The 14115-nt window shown below is 54.9% G+C and overlaps 1 protein-coding gene across 1 annotated transcript; it reads left to right on the forward strand.

Annotated features, from left to right (window-relative positions):
- The first annotated feature begins 232 nt into the window (after positions 1 to 232).
- On the forward strand, positions 233 to 13953 carry VILL (villin like). Its single transcript, XM_063115107.1, has 19 exons — positions 233 to 298; positions 469 to 543; positions 860 to 1065; positions 2813 to 2921; positions 4277 to 4387; positions 4705 to 4904; positions 5328 to 5406; positions 5505 to 5603; positions 6238 to 6376; positions 6671 to 6771; positions 8328 to 8465; positions 8569 to 8727; positions 9261 to 9440; positions 10028 to 10173; positions 11129 to 11273; positions 12591 to 12776; positions 12956 to 13027; positions 13234 to 13491; positions 13749 to 13953. The coding sequence occupies exons 1-19, from the start codon at positions 233 to 235 to the stop codon at positions 13860 to 13862; spliced, it is 2583 nt and encodes an 860-aa protein (XP_062971177.1). The 3' UTR covers positions 13863 to 13953.
- The last annotated feature ends 162 nt before the right edge of the window (positions 13954 to 14115 follow it).

Below are 14115 nucleotides of genomic sequence, written 5' to 3' on the forward strand. Positions count from 1 at the left end.
ACAAATCAGGTCCCTGTTTGCATAGCCTCTGTGTGCAGGTCTGCAGTACCTGTCCTGGCTTGCTGACATTTGTATGTTTACAGAGCCCACCTCATGAAAGTCATGTTCTATGATGAAGGTGCTTTGGAGAGCTGTAGGTGGGGAGAGGTCTTGCTTGGAGCCCAGATGGTCTCCAGCCTGAGAACTCTGGCTCTTGTTCCTTGTGTCCTCCTTCATTCCTGCCTGGCGTAGGATGGACATCAACAAGGGCCTCCCAGTCATCGAGAGCCATAGGGACCTCCACATATGGATCATCGAGGTGAGAGGCACAACCAGACAGCAGAGTTGGTGACACGGATGAGTGTGGGGTCTCTGAGTCTAGGCTTCTCCTGCTCCCAATTCTGAGCTCCCTCCTCCACCCCACCCCAGAGGGCGTCATGGGGACAGGGAGGGTCTCCTAAGTTGTCACTGAGCACCTTCCTCTCCCAGAACCTGAAGATGGTGCCGGTACCTGAGAGGGCTTACGGGAACTTCTTCGAGGAACACTGCTACGTCATCCTCCATGTAAGTCACCTGGGGAGTCTGAGGGAGTGACATGGCCCAGTGCTGGGGAGACTAGCGACGCAGACATAAGCTCTGCCCTGGAAAGAGGCAAGTTGAGAGCCCGAGAATATCATGCCACCAGGGGGCTGCTGCGGGTGAGGCCTCTTAGCCCTTCCCTCCCTCTTCTTCATCTCCGCCCCTGGCAGCACCTGCCAGACATCTCCCGTGGCCCTTGGTACATCCTCGACCTCGCTTTCCACCCATGCCTTGCCCTTGGCCCCCACCCCACCCCTGGGGCCTCTGTGCACCCCCCGCCCCACAAACACCTGGGCTCTAGGTCGCCCAGAGCCCGAAGGCCACGCAGGGGGCGTCCAGCGACCTGCACTACTGGGTCGGGGCGGCGGCGGGCGCCGAGGCCCAGGGCGCTGCGGAAGCCTCTGTGCAGAGCCTGCAAGAGGAGCTGCGGGGCCCGACCGTACAGCACCGCGAGGCGCAGGGCCACGAGTCCGACTGTTTCCGCAGCTACTTCCGCCCCGGCCTCATGTGAGTGTGTGTGTGGCGGGGGGGGGGGGGGGGGGGGGGGGGCGGGGGGGGGGAGCTCAGGCTGGAGCAGCCTTGGGGTGACTCTCTCATCCGCTAGAGAGGGGGGAGGTTTACCCTCACATGCCATACAACCCCCGCATTTAAAGTATACAATTCAGTGGTTTTTAATATATTCACTGACTTGCGCAGCCACCACCACAATCAATTTTAGAACATTTTCATCGTCCTAAAATGATGAAAAATTTAGCAGCCCCTCTTCATTTCTCTCCAAAACCCCCTGCCCTGGCCCTAGGCAACCTTAGTGGTTCAATCCACTTCCTATCTACACTTTGCCTATTCTGCACATGTCCTGTATGTGGAATCATAAAAGCGGTCTCTTGTGGCTGGCTTTTTTCACTTAGTGTACTGTTTTCAAGGTTTATCCATGTGGTAGCATGTATTATTACTTCATTTCTTTCTATTGCCAAATAATATTACATTATATTGATATTGTTAACCTAGAAAAACTACATTAGGGAAAAATATCTCCAAGTGTATTGAGTTTATTCGGGAACAGAATATAAGATTATAATCTGGAATGCATACCATGGCAAACCACGAATGCATTCAGTGAGGGAAGGGTAAGAGACAGCTTTTTTTGGCAAAAAAGGAGAGGTTCACATAAGCTGCTTGGTAAAAAGAGTTCATTGATTTCAGAGGCTGTAAGTCAGATTTGTTGTCAGTTCTTTGAGATGTCATTACTGGGCAGTTTCTGTATCTTAATTACTATAGCTCTAGAGAATATTTAATGATAAACTTTGTCACAGAAACGTGTGCGCACACACGGAGCAAGAGATGCGGGAAGGATGTGAAAGATGTAAAGGGATTTCTGATGGGTTTTTAGAAGGTCCTTGGAAACAGTTCTTATCGCAGACAAGCAAGCATGTGCCTGCTTCCGTGGTGCCTTTCCTGGACTTATTTTGTCCGAGTCCAACAGAAAGTGATTTTCTGTTGGAAAAATACCACATTTTATGTATCCATTCATCATTTAATGGACATTTGAGTTGTTTCTCTTTTTTAGCTGTTATGGATAATACTGCTAGGAACATTGGTATACAAGTTTTCATATAGACATATGTGTTCATTTCTCTTAGGTGTTCTCTTTGCTTTTATGTTACAGAGCTGGTAGAAATATGCCTTTTGCTCTGAATGGCTTCAAATATTTTAAAATTAAAAATTGCAATGTATTTAGGTTGAACCATAGGAAATTGCCAATATTCAACCATTTCCATTTCATACAGTTGAGCCTAATACATGCATATAGTATATACATGAACACAAGTGCACAAGTATACATGCACATGCAGAAATACACACCACCCCCTATGTATGTCCACTTATAGATGGGCACGCCTACACATATAAATGAATATTCATATCCACCTGCACATAAATATGCTGTTGCCTGCTTCCAGGCACTCACATCTAGACTTCCATGGATAAACAGGTACACACTCTGCCACCGCATGTATGCACATGTAGATATATGTGCATGTGTCCACATCTCAACACACAGATAAACAAATGCACACTTGTGCCCCAAGTGTGCACCCATGGACTTATACATACATGTGCTCACATCTACTCAAACACATGTATTAAACAGACACGTGTCTCTCCCACGTACACCGGCGAATGTGCTCACATCCACACTCATCCCTGCACATGGCAGTGTATGTTCTTACATGGGACCCTGTTGCCTCCTCAGCTACAGGAAGGGAGGCCTAGCCTCTGGCCTCAAGCATGTGGAGACCGACATGTACAACATCCAGCGACTGCTGCACATCAAAGGGAGAAAGCACGTGTCTGCCACCGAGGTGAGGGCTGCCAGGGATGTCACCTGACCTCTGGACTCAGCTCAGCCTGAGTGTACTGAAGTATAAGGAAGCATGGAAGCTGACAGGGGGTGCAGGGGCCAGTGAGCTGTCAGCATTCCCGCATGGGCCGTAATGAATGGGGAGAAGAGAGAAGGCACCAGCCTGCTAGCCCCACCCCTGCCACTGCTCCTCAGACCCTCTGTTTCCTCATCTGGCTCATGTGCATATTAAGAACTTGGCAGGTGAGGCAGACAAGACAGCGCACCTGGATGGTCCTCGTGGGCAGCACAGGGGGAGGGAGCACCATTTGGGGAGGGGGTGCGCAGCTTCACACTCTCACACACACACTCATTATCACCCATATGCACACACACACACTGTTTCTCCCACTATTACCCCTGGGAGCTACTCTAGTCTGTATAGTGCCTTTGTGCAAATTAGAACAGAGTGCCCCTTACTTCTATCTGTCAAGAAATTAAGGGAAAATATTGATCTTGTTAAAACAGACATTTTGCTGCCATCTGGCCGGAATTTGGAGTACTGAATATTCAGGTGTACAATGTCTACAATGAGAATGGTGATCCTTGAGTTGTGTTATAGTCTGCACAGTATGTGGCAGCCCTGTGACACATAGACAATCCCACACAGGCTCTGCACTGTCACCCACAGATCCAGTGACCATACATCCTGGTCATGCAGGCACACCACGCAGCCCCAGGTTTTGTCTATTATCCTGGCATAATTATTTAGAGAGTTCCCCCTTTTACTCTCAAAGTATCTCAGTTTGAAGGATAACTATCCTTATCCATAGGTACACACTGTCCCCCACACAGGCACACATACACTGTCACCATGAGTGCACACACCTGCTCATATTTGATGTGCCCCCACATATGAAGGTACTTCACTAAGTTTGTGGGAAAATAAAAGGTACACGAATCTTTCCATGAACTTTTTGAAGTGCCCTCATATGTACATGTGTACATGGACATACATGGTGAAACAGATACATACACACCACTTATATACAGGTGTCCATGTACACATGTACATCTGTAGGCATGCATTGAGTAAAAAGTGTCATACTTGGTCATGTGCATCATGTGAAATGCAGCCTTACCTACAGTCACACCGGCCTAGAGATGAACACAGCCACATCCACAGTGACCCTCAAGGTCACATATGGTCACACAGATGCATGCCTGTACACCATGACATGTGGTGTCACAGTCACACATACACCCAGTTGCACACAGCTTCATGCACACAAGTGACATCCCAGCTATGCTTCCCTCTAGCTGGGTGCTGGCGGTATGACATCTCGTCTCCCTCCCTGCCCCTCCTGGCTCTGGCAGGTGAAGCTCTCTTGGGACAGCTTTAATAAGGATGACATCTTCCTGTTGGACTTAGGCAAAGTGATGATCCAGTGGAATGGGCCCAAGTCCAGCATTTCCGAGAAGCATCGGGTCAGTGTCTGCCCCAGGGACTGGGGGTGCAGGACTTGGGGAGGGGGGTTGTCCTCCAGGTGCCCATCTTCCAGCCACCCCAAGAGATAGGCTTGGCTCTCCATCACAACCTGAGAAGTACCTACCAGGTACAAGCTGAGTTCAGATTCCACACTGGTGGTGTCCCCTGTATGCCAGGATGAGGGGACACTGGCTTCCCTCCCCACCCCCTCCCAGCCTCTGGGAGCCGAGCAGTGACAGGAAGGATCCAGGCCGGGCTGTCTGAGGAGTGAGGGGGCACACTGGGGAAGCCCTGATTGCCAGTTCCTCTCTTGCAGGGGCTGGCCCTAACCTGCAGCCTCCGGGACAGAGAACGTGGTGGTCGTGCACAGATTGGCATAGTAGATGATGAGGTCAAAGCTGCTGACCTCATGCACATCATGGAGGCTGTGCTGGGCTGCAGAGTGGGCAGCCTGCGTGCTGCCATGCCCAGCAAGAGTGTTACCCTGATGCAGAAGGCCAATGTCCGCCTCTACCAGTGAGCAGACTCAGGGATGGGGTGGGGGGTGGGCAGAGTGAGTGGGACAGTCCAGGACTGGACGTTGATCATTACCGTAATAACACAGCATCTCTAGAAAGCCCTCCAGAAAAAGGTGGTGGGTTCCTCGGACAGGCCATGTAGCCCTTGGGCCCAGCCTGTACTTTTGCATGGTGTGTGGCTGCCTTGCTGAGAAACCCATTGTAGAGACAGGAGGACCGAGGCTCTGTGAGGGTCAGGGAGCTACTTAAGCCTCCACAGCAAGGCTGCAGTAAAGTCAAGACCACAGATCAGGGCTCCAGCCACCTATGCTTTCTGTCTTGGGGTGCGGGGAGTTGAGGGAGGGAGGTTGCTAATGGGGATTGGAGTGGAGTCAGGCCAGGGAGGGGCTGGGCCGCCCACACCTGGGTGCCTGTATCCCAGTGTCTATGTGAAGGGCAAGGACCTGGTCATCCAGGAGTTGGCAACCCGCCCACTGACCCAGGACCTACTGCAGGAGGAGGTGAGGAAAGCCTGGCCCTGGCCACTACCATCCATCCCCACACCACAATCCTAGCCCAGTCTGGACAACCTACCGACCAACCCCACCCTTGCTCCCAGGACTGCTACATCCTGGACCAGGGTGGCTTCAAGATCTATGTGTGGCAGGGATGCATGTCCAGCCTCCAGGAGAAAAAGGCTGCCTTCAGCCGGGCTGTGGTGAGGCCCTGGGGCCCTGTTTGAGCAGGACATAGCCCTGCCTTGAGATCTGATTGGAGAGGGTAGCCCTGCCCTAAAATATGGTAGGGGGTACCCTGCCTTGGGCTGTAAGGGAGGAAACGGCCCTACCCTAGAGTTTGAATTGGGAAGCATCCATATCCAGGGATCTCAAAGGGAAGATAGCCCTGCCCTGGGGTCAGAAAATGGATACATCCTGCCCCTGAAGCCCTGAGAGTGAAGACCAGGTGGCATCTAAGAAACTATGTGTAAAAGGGGGATGTGGACCTGTCTTGAAGCCTTGGAAGCCTACTGCGCTGGATACATCCTCCTTTTATTAGGGGAGGGTGGAGGGAGAGGAGACGGGGCTCTGCCTAGGGTCTGTGGGGATTGTCATGGCAAGCCCTTCTCGAGTCTCGACTCCCGGTCTAAGGTGACCCTGCCTGCCCTCAGGGACCTCGGAGAAGTCCGTAATGACAGAGTCAGCTAGTTAAGTAGGTCATGGGCCCGGTTAATTAACACTTCTTGGAGCTCAGCTGCCCTTGCAGCCAGAGCAGGAGATCCGGAGGGGGTCGGGGGTGGGTAGAGTGGAGTAGTGGGCCTTCGGATCGCAGGATTGACACAGCCCCCTCCCCAGGGCTTCATCCAGGCCAAGGGCTACCCGACCTACACCAACGTGGAGGTGGTGAACGACGGCAGCGAGTCGGCTGCTTTCAAGCAGCTCTTCCGGGCGTGGTCTAAGGAGCGGGGCAGGAACAAGAAGCCGGGCGGTATGGGTGAGCGGGCGGGGCGGGGCCGGCGGGGGCGGGGCCTGGCAGGAGAGAGGCGGGGCCTGGCAGGAAGAGGAAGCTCGGCGGCCTGGGTGAGTGGGCGGGGCGGGGCCGGTGGGCGGGGCCTGGCAGGAGAGAGGCGGGGCCCGGCAGGAAGAGGAAGCTCGGCGGCGTGGATGAGCGAGGGGCGAGGCCTGGCCGACGGGGGGCGGGACCCAGAACCTTGGTAGGATGGGTGAGGAGTGGGCGGGGTGGGAACGGGGCAAAGCGCGCCACTGACACTTTCTGTCCCACCTTCAGGTAAATTGATTCAGGTAAAGCTGGACGTGGACAAGCTTCACATCCAACCTGAGCTAGCGGCCCAGCTCAGGATGGTGGACGACGGTTCCGGGAAGGTGGAGGTGAGCGGTACAGGCTTGATTGGGGGAAGATGGGTACACAGGTGTAGGCTTTGCATGCAGGTGAATGGTATGGCTGCTGGCTGTACCAGGTACACCCAGGTGCACATCCACACACAATCAAGGATACCCAGGGACACGTGTATATATACACACACCCTCCCGACAGCTGGCTCATACACAGTTGTGCCTAATCATACACAGCCAAGGCCACTCACTCACATAACGCCTACAGACACACTGCACAGTAACACTTGGACACTTAGTTCTGCCCTGTTGTCATATGTATGATAAAATCATACATATGATAATACAGACATACGTACTCACACTTTGTAGCTAGCACAAAGGCACATCCATACAGTCACAGCCAAGTGCACAACTGCAAACATGAAATTGGTCATCATCTGGTACCAGACCAGTCTGCTGGGAGACTTAGGGGTTGGGGACCACTTCCAGGCTCTGTACAGGGCAGGGTTGCATCTTGTTGGCTGACCCCTGGGCAGAGCACTGAATTCTTTTATGCCTCAGCTTTTAAATCTATAAAATGGGGACAGAAACTGTGGTCCCATCTGGCCCCAAGGCTGGTGTGGGGGTGCTGTGAGATATGGGAATAGGACTGCTGGGCCTATGTGAGGGGTCCTATTTCCTGAGGTAGGTTGAAGTCGGAGAAAACACAAGGTTTCCTCCTACATTTACTCTAATATTGATGGACAGAGGTGGTGAGTGGGAACAGACCAAGAGAGGAGGAAGAGAGGAAGACAGGGAGGGGGGACAAGGAGAGACAGAGAGAAGATGAGACTGGGAAAGACAAGGAACAAGGAGGAGACAGGGAGGAGGAGGAGATGGTGTGGAGGAAGAAGAGAGGAGATGGGGTACAGTGAGAGGAGAAAGGGGTCAGGGAGAGATGGGATATACAGAGAGACAGAGAGGGGCAGATAGGAAGAAAGGGAGACAGGAAATCAGAGAGGAGGGCAAGGGAGGGAGGGAAGGAGGGTTTTGGGACCCAGACTCCAAGCTCCAAGGCAGGGAGGGGATCCCTCCCAGCACCAACTGGACAGGCAGGCAGAGAGGGCCTGAGCCAGGAGGCCTGGCTGCTGGGTAAGTGCCACTCTTGGGTGGCATGTGGCTGGGGTCAGCCTCTTCTGCAAAAGGCAGGATTCTGGATGCTCTGCTCTTGGGGGGAACTTCCCCAGAAAAAACTGTCAGGCTGTGTGTTGGTAAAGGACACCCAGGCATTGCTTCCTCCCACAATGAGGTGAAGTGAGGTAGGTGTTGTGAACCCTAATTTGTTTGCCAGGGCACCACAGGCAAACTCAGAGTCCTGGCTGAGAGCAGGCTGGCACCGTGTGGTGGGTCCCAGGGTCCATGGGGAAAGGGTCACCTGCAGATCCTTGCAGAAGCCCAGTGCAAAGCATCATGTGGGCAGAGCTGGGGTGAGCCCCTCATCTGCACAGATGAGGAACACCTTGGAGGCTGAGGAGAGCTGGCTGGGTGCAGGATGGGTGGGCTGGTTCAGGTAGAGGAGCCAGCCATGCCCATTGACCCCTCTTCCCCAGGTGTGGTGCATCCAGGACTTATGCAGGCAGCCTGTGGACTCCAAGCATCATGGACAGTTGTGTTCAGGCAACTGTTACCTTGTCCTTTATAAATACCAGAATTTGGGCCATGTCCAGTACATCCTGTACCTATGGCAGGTGTGTCAGCCTGGAGAGGGTGGCTGCACCTTAAAGCCCAAGAGCTGGGGTCTGAGAGTGGGATGTGAAAGCTGCACCAGGCCCTCACTGCCCCTGCCTGCAGGGCCACCAGGCCACTGAAGATGAGATTAAGGCCCTGAACTGCAACGCTGAGGAGCTGGATCTCATGTACCATGGAGCCCTGGTGCAGGAGCATGTGACCATGGGCAATGAGCCCCCCCATTTCCTTGCCATCTTCCAGGGCCAGCTGGTGGTCTGCCAGGTAGGGCCCACCTTACCACTATGGCGACAGTGTCACTGGTCCTCCATGTGCCCAGGGCCCTTGTACACACTTGCTGAGCACGTTCTCTTCAGGCTGGGGCCCAGCTTACCACCCCCTGGTTTCCTGGTGCTTGTCCAAGGCCCAGGAGCTCCAAGGGTGAGCTCTGCCTCAGATTCTTCCCCAGTTCCCAGAGCTAGGCACAAAGCAGGAGCACATGTGAGGAAGTGGAGTTGAAAAGGAGCCAGGGCCTTGCCTTGGGTCACACACAGGCAAAGCCAATCCCCACTTTCCACCTTCAAGACCAGGGAAACTGTGTCCTGCCCCTCAGAGATGGTGTGAGGGGTCCATTTAGAAAGGGCCTACTTCCCTATCTTAGAGTGACTGGGTCCCCATACTCAACACTCAGAGAACCTGGAAAACAGTGGTGGCTTCAAGAGAGGGTCCTTGAGCCCTGAGGTGGGTCGTCACCCACTGGGACAGGGAGGCAGCCCCCAGGAGGCCTTGCCTCAGCCTGAGGCCCAGCCCTCTTGTAGGGGAGCACTGGGCACAGTGGGAAAGAGCAGCCAGCACCTGCCACAAGGCTCTTCCACATGCAAGGCACTGACAGCCACAACACCAGGACCATGGAGGTGCCAGCCCGTGCTTCATCCCTCAGTTCCAGTGATGTCTTCTTGCTGGTCACAGCTGGTATCTGCTACCTCTGGTTTGGGAAGGTACTGGCAGCACTAGCCACTCTACTCACACCCGGGGGGTGGTGCCATGCTGGGGATGTGTCCCTCCACAGGGGATGCAGACTGTAAGTCCAGCCTCAGATAGGCCAATGTGGGGTGGAGGAGAGGGAGACAGGCCACAGTTTCCCATCCAGAACCTGGGGGAAGTTAGAAAGTGACAGGTGGACCTGGGACTCCATGGATCAGAGCCGAGCCAGGCTAGGCCCAGGCTGCCTCCCCTCCTTCCTGCCCTGAGCATACAGCATGTCCCTTCTCTTGGGAAAAGGGGGAGGCCTAGTCCAGTTTGTTGGAGTTTTTTCCTAATATTCAGCATAAACCGTGAATAACCTCCTAAGCCTGGGGGTACCCATCCTATGCTCTGGACCCGAGGAGAATCCCAGAACCTATGACCCTGGTCAGCTGGGGATACTGAGGCCCAGAGGGGAAGAAAGGGAGATCCCTTGCTCATGCATGCCTAGCCATCGTCTTAGGTCTCCTGTGTCTCAGGCCCAGTTCTCCAGAGTGGAACTTGGCACTGGATGTGAAGACCCTGTCCCCTGCAGGGCCTGACCCAGTTCTTTGCTTGTCAGGGCTGTAACGGTGACCAGCGTGAGATGGCACGGATGGTGGTCCCTGTCATCTCCAGAAAGAACAAGGAAACAGTGCTAGAGGGTCAGGAGCCTCCCCACTTCTGGGAGGCTCTGGGAGGTCGGGCCCCCTACCCCAGCAACAAGAGGTAACGGGGCTGGGAGGAGATTGTCCTTACACAGAGGAAGAACTGAGGCCCAGAGAGGGTGGGTGACTAATGAAGGGTCACAAAGAGAGCTGGAGAGGCAGGACTAGAACTGAGAACTCTTGGATCCCCACCCCCAGGGGCTCCCAAGAGCACAGCCCACCCTTCACTCCCCAGCCCTGGGTAACTAGGGTCAGGAAGATGCCAGAGAGAGTAGGGGCAGTGGCCCCATCTGCTGGCAGAATTCACTCCCTGCACTGTCCAGGTCCTGGGCAAGCAGGCAAGGCTCTGTTCCCAACCCTGTAGTCCCCAGGAGTTGTGGTACCTGGTGTGCATGTATACAGTGTAACATGACATATGGGTGTACAGCATGTGTGCATAGAAAGTGCAAGAACAGGTGTATTAAGTGTGTGTGTGTGTAAGGGTGTGTGTAGGTAGGGCAGAGTGACGCCTCAAAGGGAGGAGGGAGCCAAGTCCCAGGCCACTCTTGGTGTGTCTGTGGGGCCTGGCTTATGCAGTGCACTCCTCTGAGTCTCCTGAGCTGTCCCCCTCTCCCAGCCTAGCTGCTCTCCTCCCACCTTGCACCTGAGGCAGGCTGTGTGCCAGGGGTGGGCCCAGGGGCTCTCCCATCCAGGGAGGGCAGGGCTGTGCTCAGGTCCTCCCCACTGAGCTGTTGTCCCTTTCCCCAGTGACCACTCCTGGGAAATTCGTGGGGCAGCTTGTGTCACAGCTAGCTGGGGTTAATCTACTTTCTGCATTGACAGAGGGGACCCTGACGCCCAGAGAGGAGCAGGGTGCTCCTGCAGTGGATGACAGGGTGGGTGGAGCTCAGAGGAGGGTCCAGGCCTCCTAACCCTGAGGAGTTGGGGTGGGGCACCATGACGAGGGCCAGCATGGCCAGGCTGCTGAGGCACAGTGTCCTCTGTGCCCTTATGGCCTTGCTGCCCACGCTGGCCAGGCTCCCTGAGGAGGTCCTCAGCTTCCAGCCGCGACTTTTTGAGTGCTCCAGCCACATGGGCTGCCTGGTGCTCACAGAAGTTGTGTTCTTTGGCCAAGAGGACCTGGACAAGTATGACATCATGTTACTGGACGCCTGGCAGGAGGTAGGGCGGCCACCCCTGCCGGGGTGGGGTGTGCATGGAGGTGTGTCTGTGTTTGTATACCTGGGTGTGAGTGTGTGCATCTAGCCATCTGACTCTGCACGTAAGGCGGTGGGTGAGTCTGTGTGACTGTGTGTGACATTGTGATGGGTTGTGCGATTGTGGGGATGTGGATGTGAGACCATGGACAGTAGAGAGATTGCAGGAGATTATGAGTGTGTGTTGGGATTCATGTGTGATTGTGACTGTGTGTGTAGTTGTGTGCAACTCTCTGTGCCTTATGATGGTGTGTGTGATTCCAGGTGACTGACTGAGTGTGGCTGAACATGTTGTCAGCATCAAATGAGTGACTAAGTGGAATGACTGACCAGGTACATATGTGTGATGATTCTATAGGACTGTGCAGGGGCCTTCGTGTATGTGGCTCTGTGTGTGTCTGAGACTGAGCATGTCGCCCACATGTGAGAGAGAAAGATTCTCTCTCCTTCTTTCTCTTTCTCTCAATCTCTCTCTCTCTCGGTGACCAGCTGTGGGTATGAGTGACTGAGTGACTATATTTGTGTTTTTGAGTAATGATGTTTCTGTGTAACTCACTGGGGGTGCACAACTATGTAACCAAGTGTGGTTGTGTTTAAGCACAATCATATGTCTGACCACGGTGGACAATAGCATGTGGCTGTGATTTGCTGTCTGGCCATGTGGTGACAGATGATTGTGTGTCTCTGTTGCTGTGATAATGTGTGTCTGCATCACAGTGTGTGGGGCTGTGACCGTGGCACTGTGTGAGTTGGTGAAGAAGCTACGGGCTTCTGTCCCACTCAGAGAGATATCAGAACCCTTATACAGCCTGTGTGACCTAACCAGCCCCAACTCTCAGACCCGCTTGCCTCCCACTCTCCCCGTCTTGTTCTGCGCCAGCTACAGTGACCTCCTCGCTGTTCCCTGAATGTGCCAGGCACACCGCCAGCTCAGGGCCTTTGCACTGGTTGTTTCTTCTGGTTAGAAACTTTCCCTCCAGACATACCTGTTACTTGCTCCCTTTTGAAAGCTCTACAGGGCAGGGATTTTTGCCTATTTTTTTTTTATGGTTGAATCCCCAATGCCTAGAGGAGTGACTGGCACACAACAGGTGCCCAGTAAATAGTTGTGGATTGAATCCTTGTGTGTTCATGGGTGTGTGGCTTGCTGCGGTGTGTCAGGTTGGCTGGGGATGTGTGTGTGGGGTTCTGAGACCATCCAACGGACAGTGAGTGGGAAGGAGGTGGTCAGCTCCGGGCAGCTCCTCCACCTGCCCAAGGCCAGGCCCCCTCTGTGGCCCAGATCTTCCTGTGGCTCGGGGAAGCTGCAAGTAAGTGGAAGAAGGAGGTGGTGGCATGGGGCCGGGAGTACCTGAAGACCCATCCAGCAGGTAGGAGCCCAGCCACACCCATCGTGCTCGTCAAGCAGGGCCACGAGCCTCCCACCTTCACTGGATGGTTCTTCACTTGGGACCCCTACAAGTGGACTGTGAGTGAGGCCGGAAACCCCTAGCCCCATCCTAATTCAGGGGGTGAGGGGTCTGCCCTGGCTCGGGATCTCTAGCATGCGAGGGAGGCCTGGTCTTGTCCTCAGGCCCTCTCCTGGCTCCCATTGGTGCCCCCTAGTCCTACCCCAGCCCTGATACTTGCCCTGCTTCTTGCCTCCAGAACAGCCAGTCCTATGAGGAGGTGGCAGAGGGTAGCCTGGGAGCAGTACCTGTCATCTCTGAGATAACAGCAGTGAGTACTGGGACTCTTGGGCTTCCCCCTCAATGGCCTGGGCTCAGACGGCTTGATCCAGAATGAGCAGCGGAAGGGCCGGGCCCTGGTAGGTGGGGGGGGGGAGGGGGTTGCAGCTGGGGGCAAAAGGCCAGGGGGGTTCAGCGTGGCTTCCTGTGGGCTGTCTATTCCCCATCTTCCTCAGCCTGAGGCCCCTCTTTGGACAGGATGTCAACAACTTCCGGCTATCCAGATGGCCAGGTGCTTGCAGGGCAGGTCCCTCGGCCCTGCAGGCCCTCAAAGGCTCCCAAGACAGCTCAGAGAATAAACTGGAGGTGGGCCCCAAGGCGAGTGGCAGTAGCTCCAGACCCAGCAGCTACGTCAGCAGCACCAGCTCCATGATCAATGGGAGTCTGCCCCGCGAACAGCTGATGCACCAGGCGGCTGAGGACCTGCCAGAGGGCGTGGACCCCACCCGCAAGGAGGTGAGTGCCCGAGACCCCCTGCCACTCGCTGCCCCAGCACCAGTGCATCTCACACTGAGCTGGAGGAGCCCAACGCAGGACCCGCTGGTGGTGGGCAACACGCAGGAGCCTTGGGAGATGCATGTTGTAGGTGGGCTGGTGGGCAAATGGGCAGACAAATGGAGAAAGGCCCTGAGCCCCGATGACAGCTCTGGGTGGGAAGGACTCTGGCTCAGATGACACCCCTCCTCTGCACCCACTCCCTTGTCATTCCCCAGTTCTATCTCTCAGACTCTGATTTCCAAGATATCTTTGGGAAATCCAAGGAGGAATTCTACAGCATGGCCACATGGAAGCAGCAGCAGGAGAAAAAGCAGCTGGGCTTCTTCTGAACCCAGGCCTCTCCCCCACAAGCACCACCCCACACATACCTGAGTCCCTGGGGAGAGCCTGCTCACACCCCCTGGGAGGCTCCTGGTCACCCTCCCCCTTGTCAATAAAGGCTGGTGGCCCACGCAAGTGCGGCGCATGTGCTTCAGCCTGGCTACTGCATGAGTCCCCCTCACGGGCAGGGGAGGGCCGCTGGGGATGGAGGGGGTGGTTGGTGACACTCCAGAGAAGGACTCAGCTCTCTGTAATCTACTC

The sequence above is a fragment of the Cynocephalus volans genome, chromosome 11 (assembly GCF_027409185.1).
Source record: "Cynocephalus volans isolate mCynVol1 chromosome 11, mCynVol1.pri, whole genome shotgun sequence".
Taxonomy (NCBI): Eukaryota; Metazoa; Chordata; class Mammalia; order Dermoptera; family Cynocephalidae; genus Cynocephalus; species Cynocephalus volans.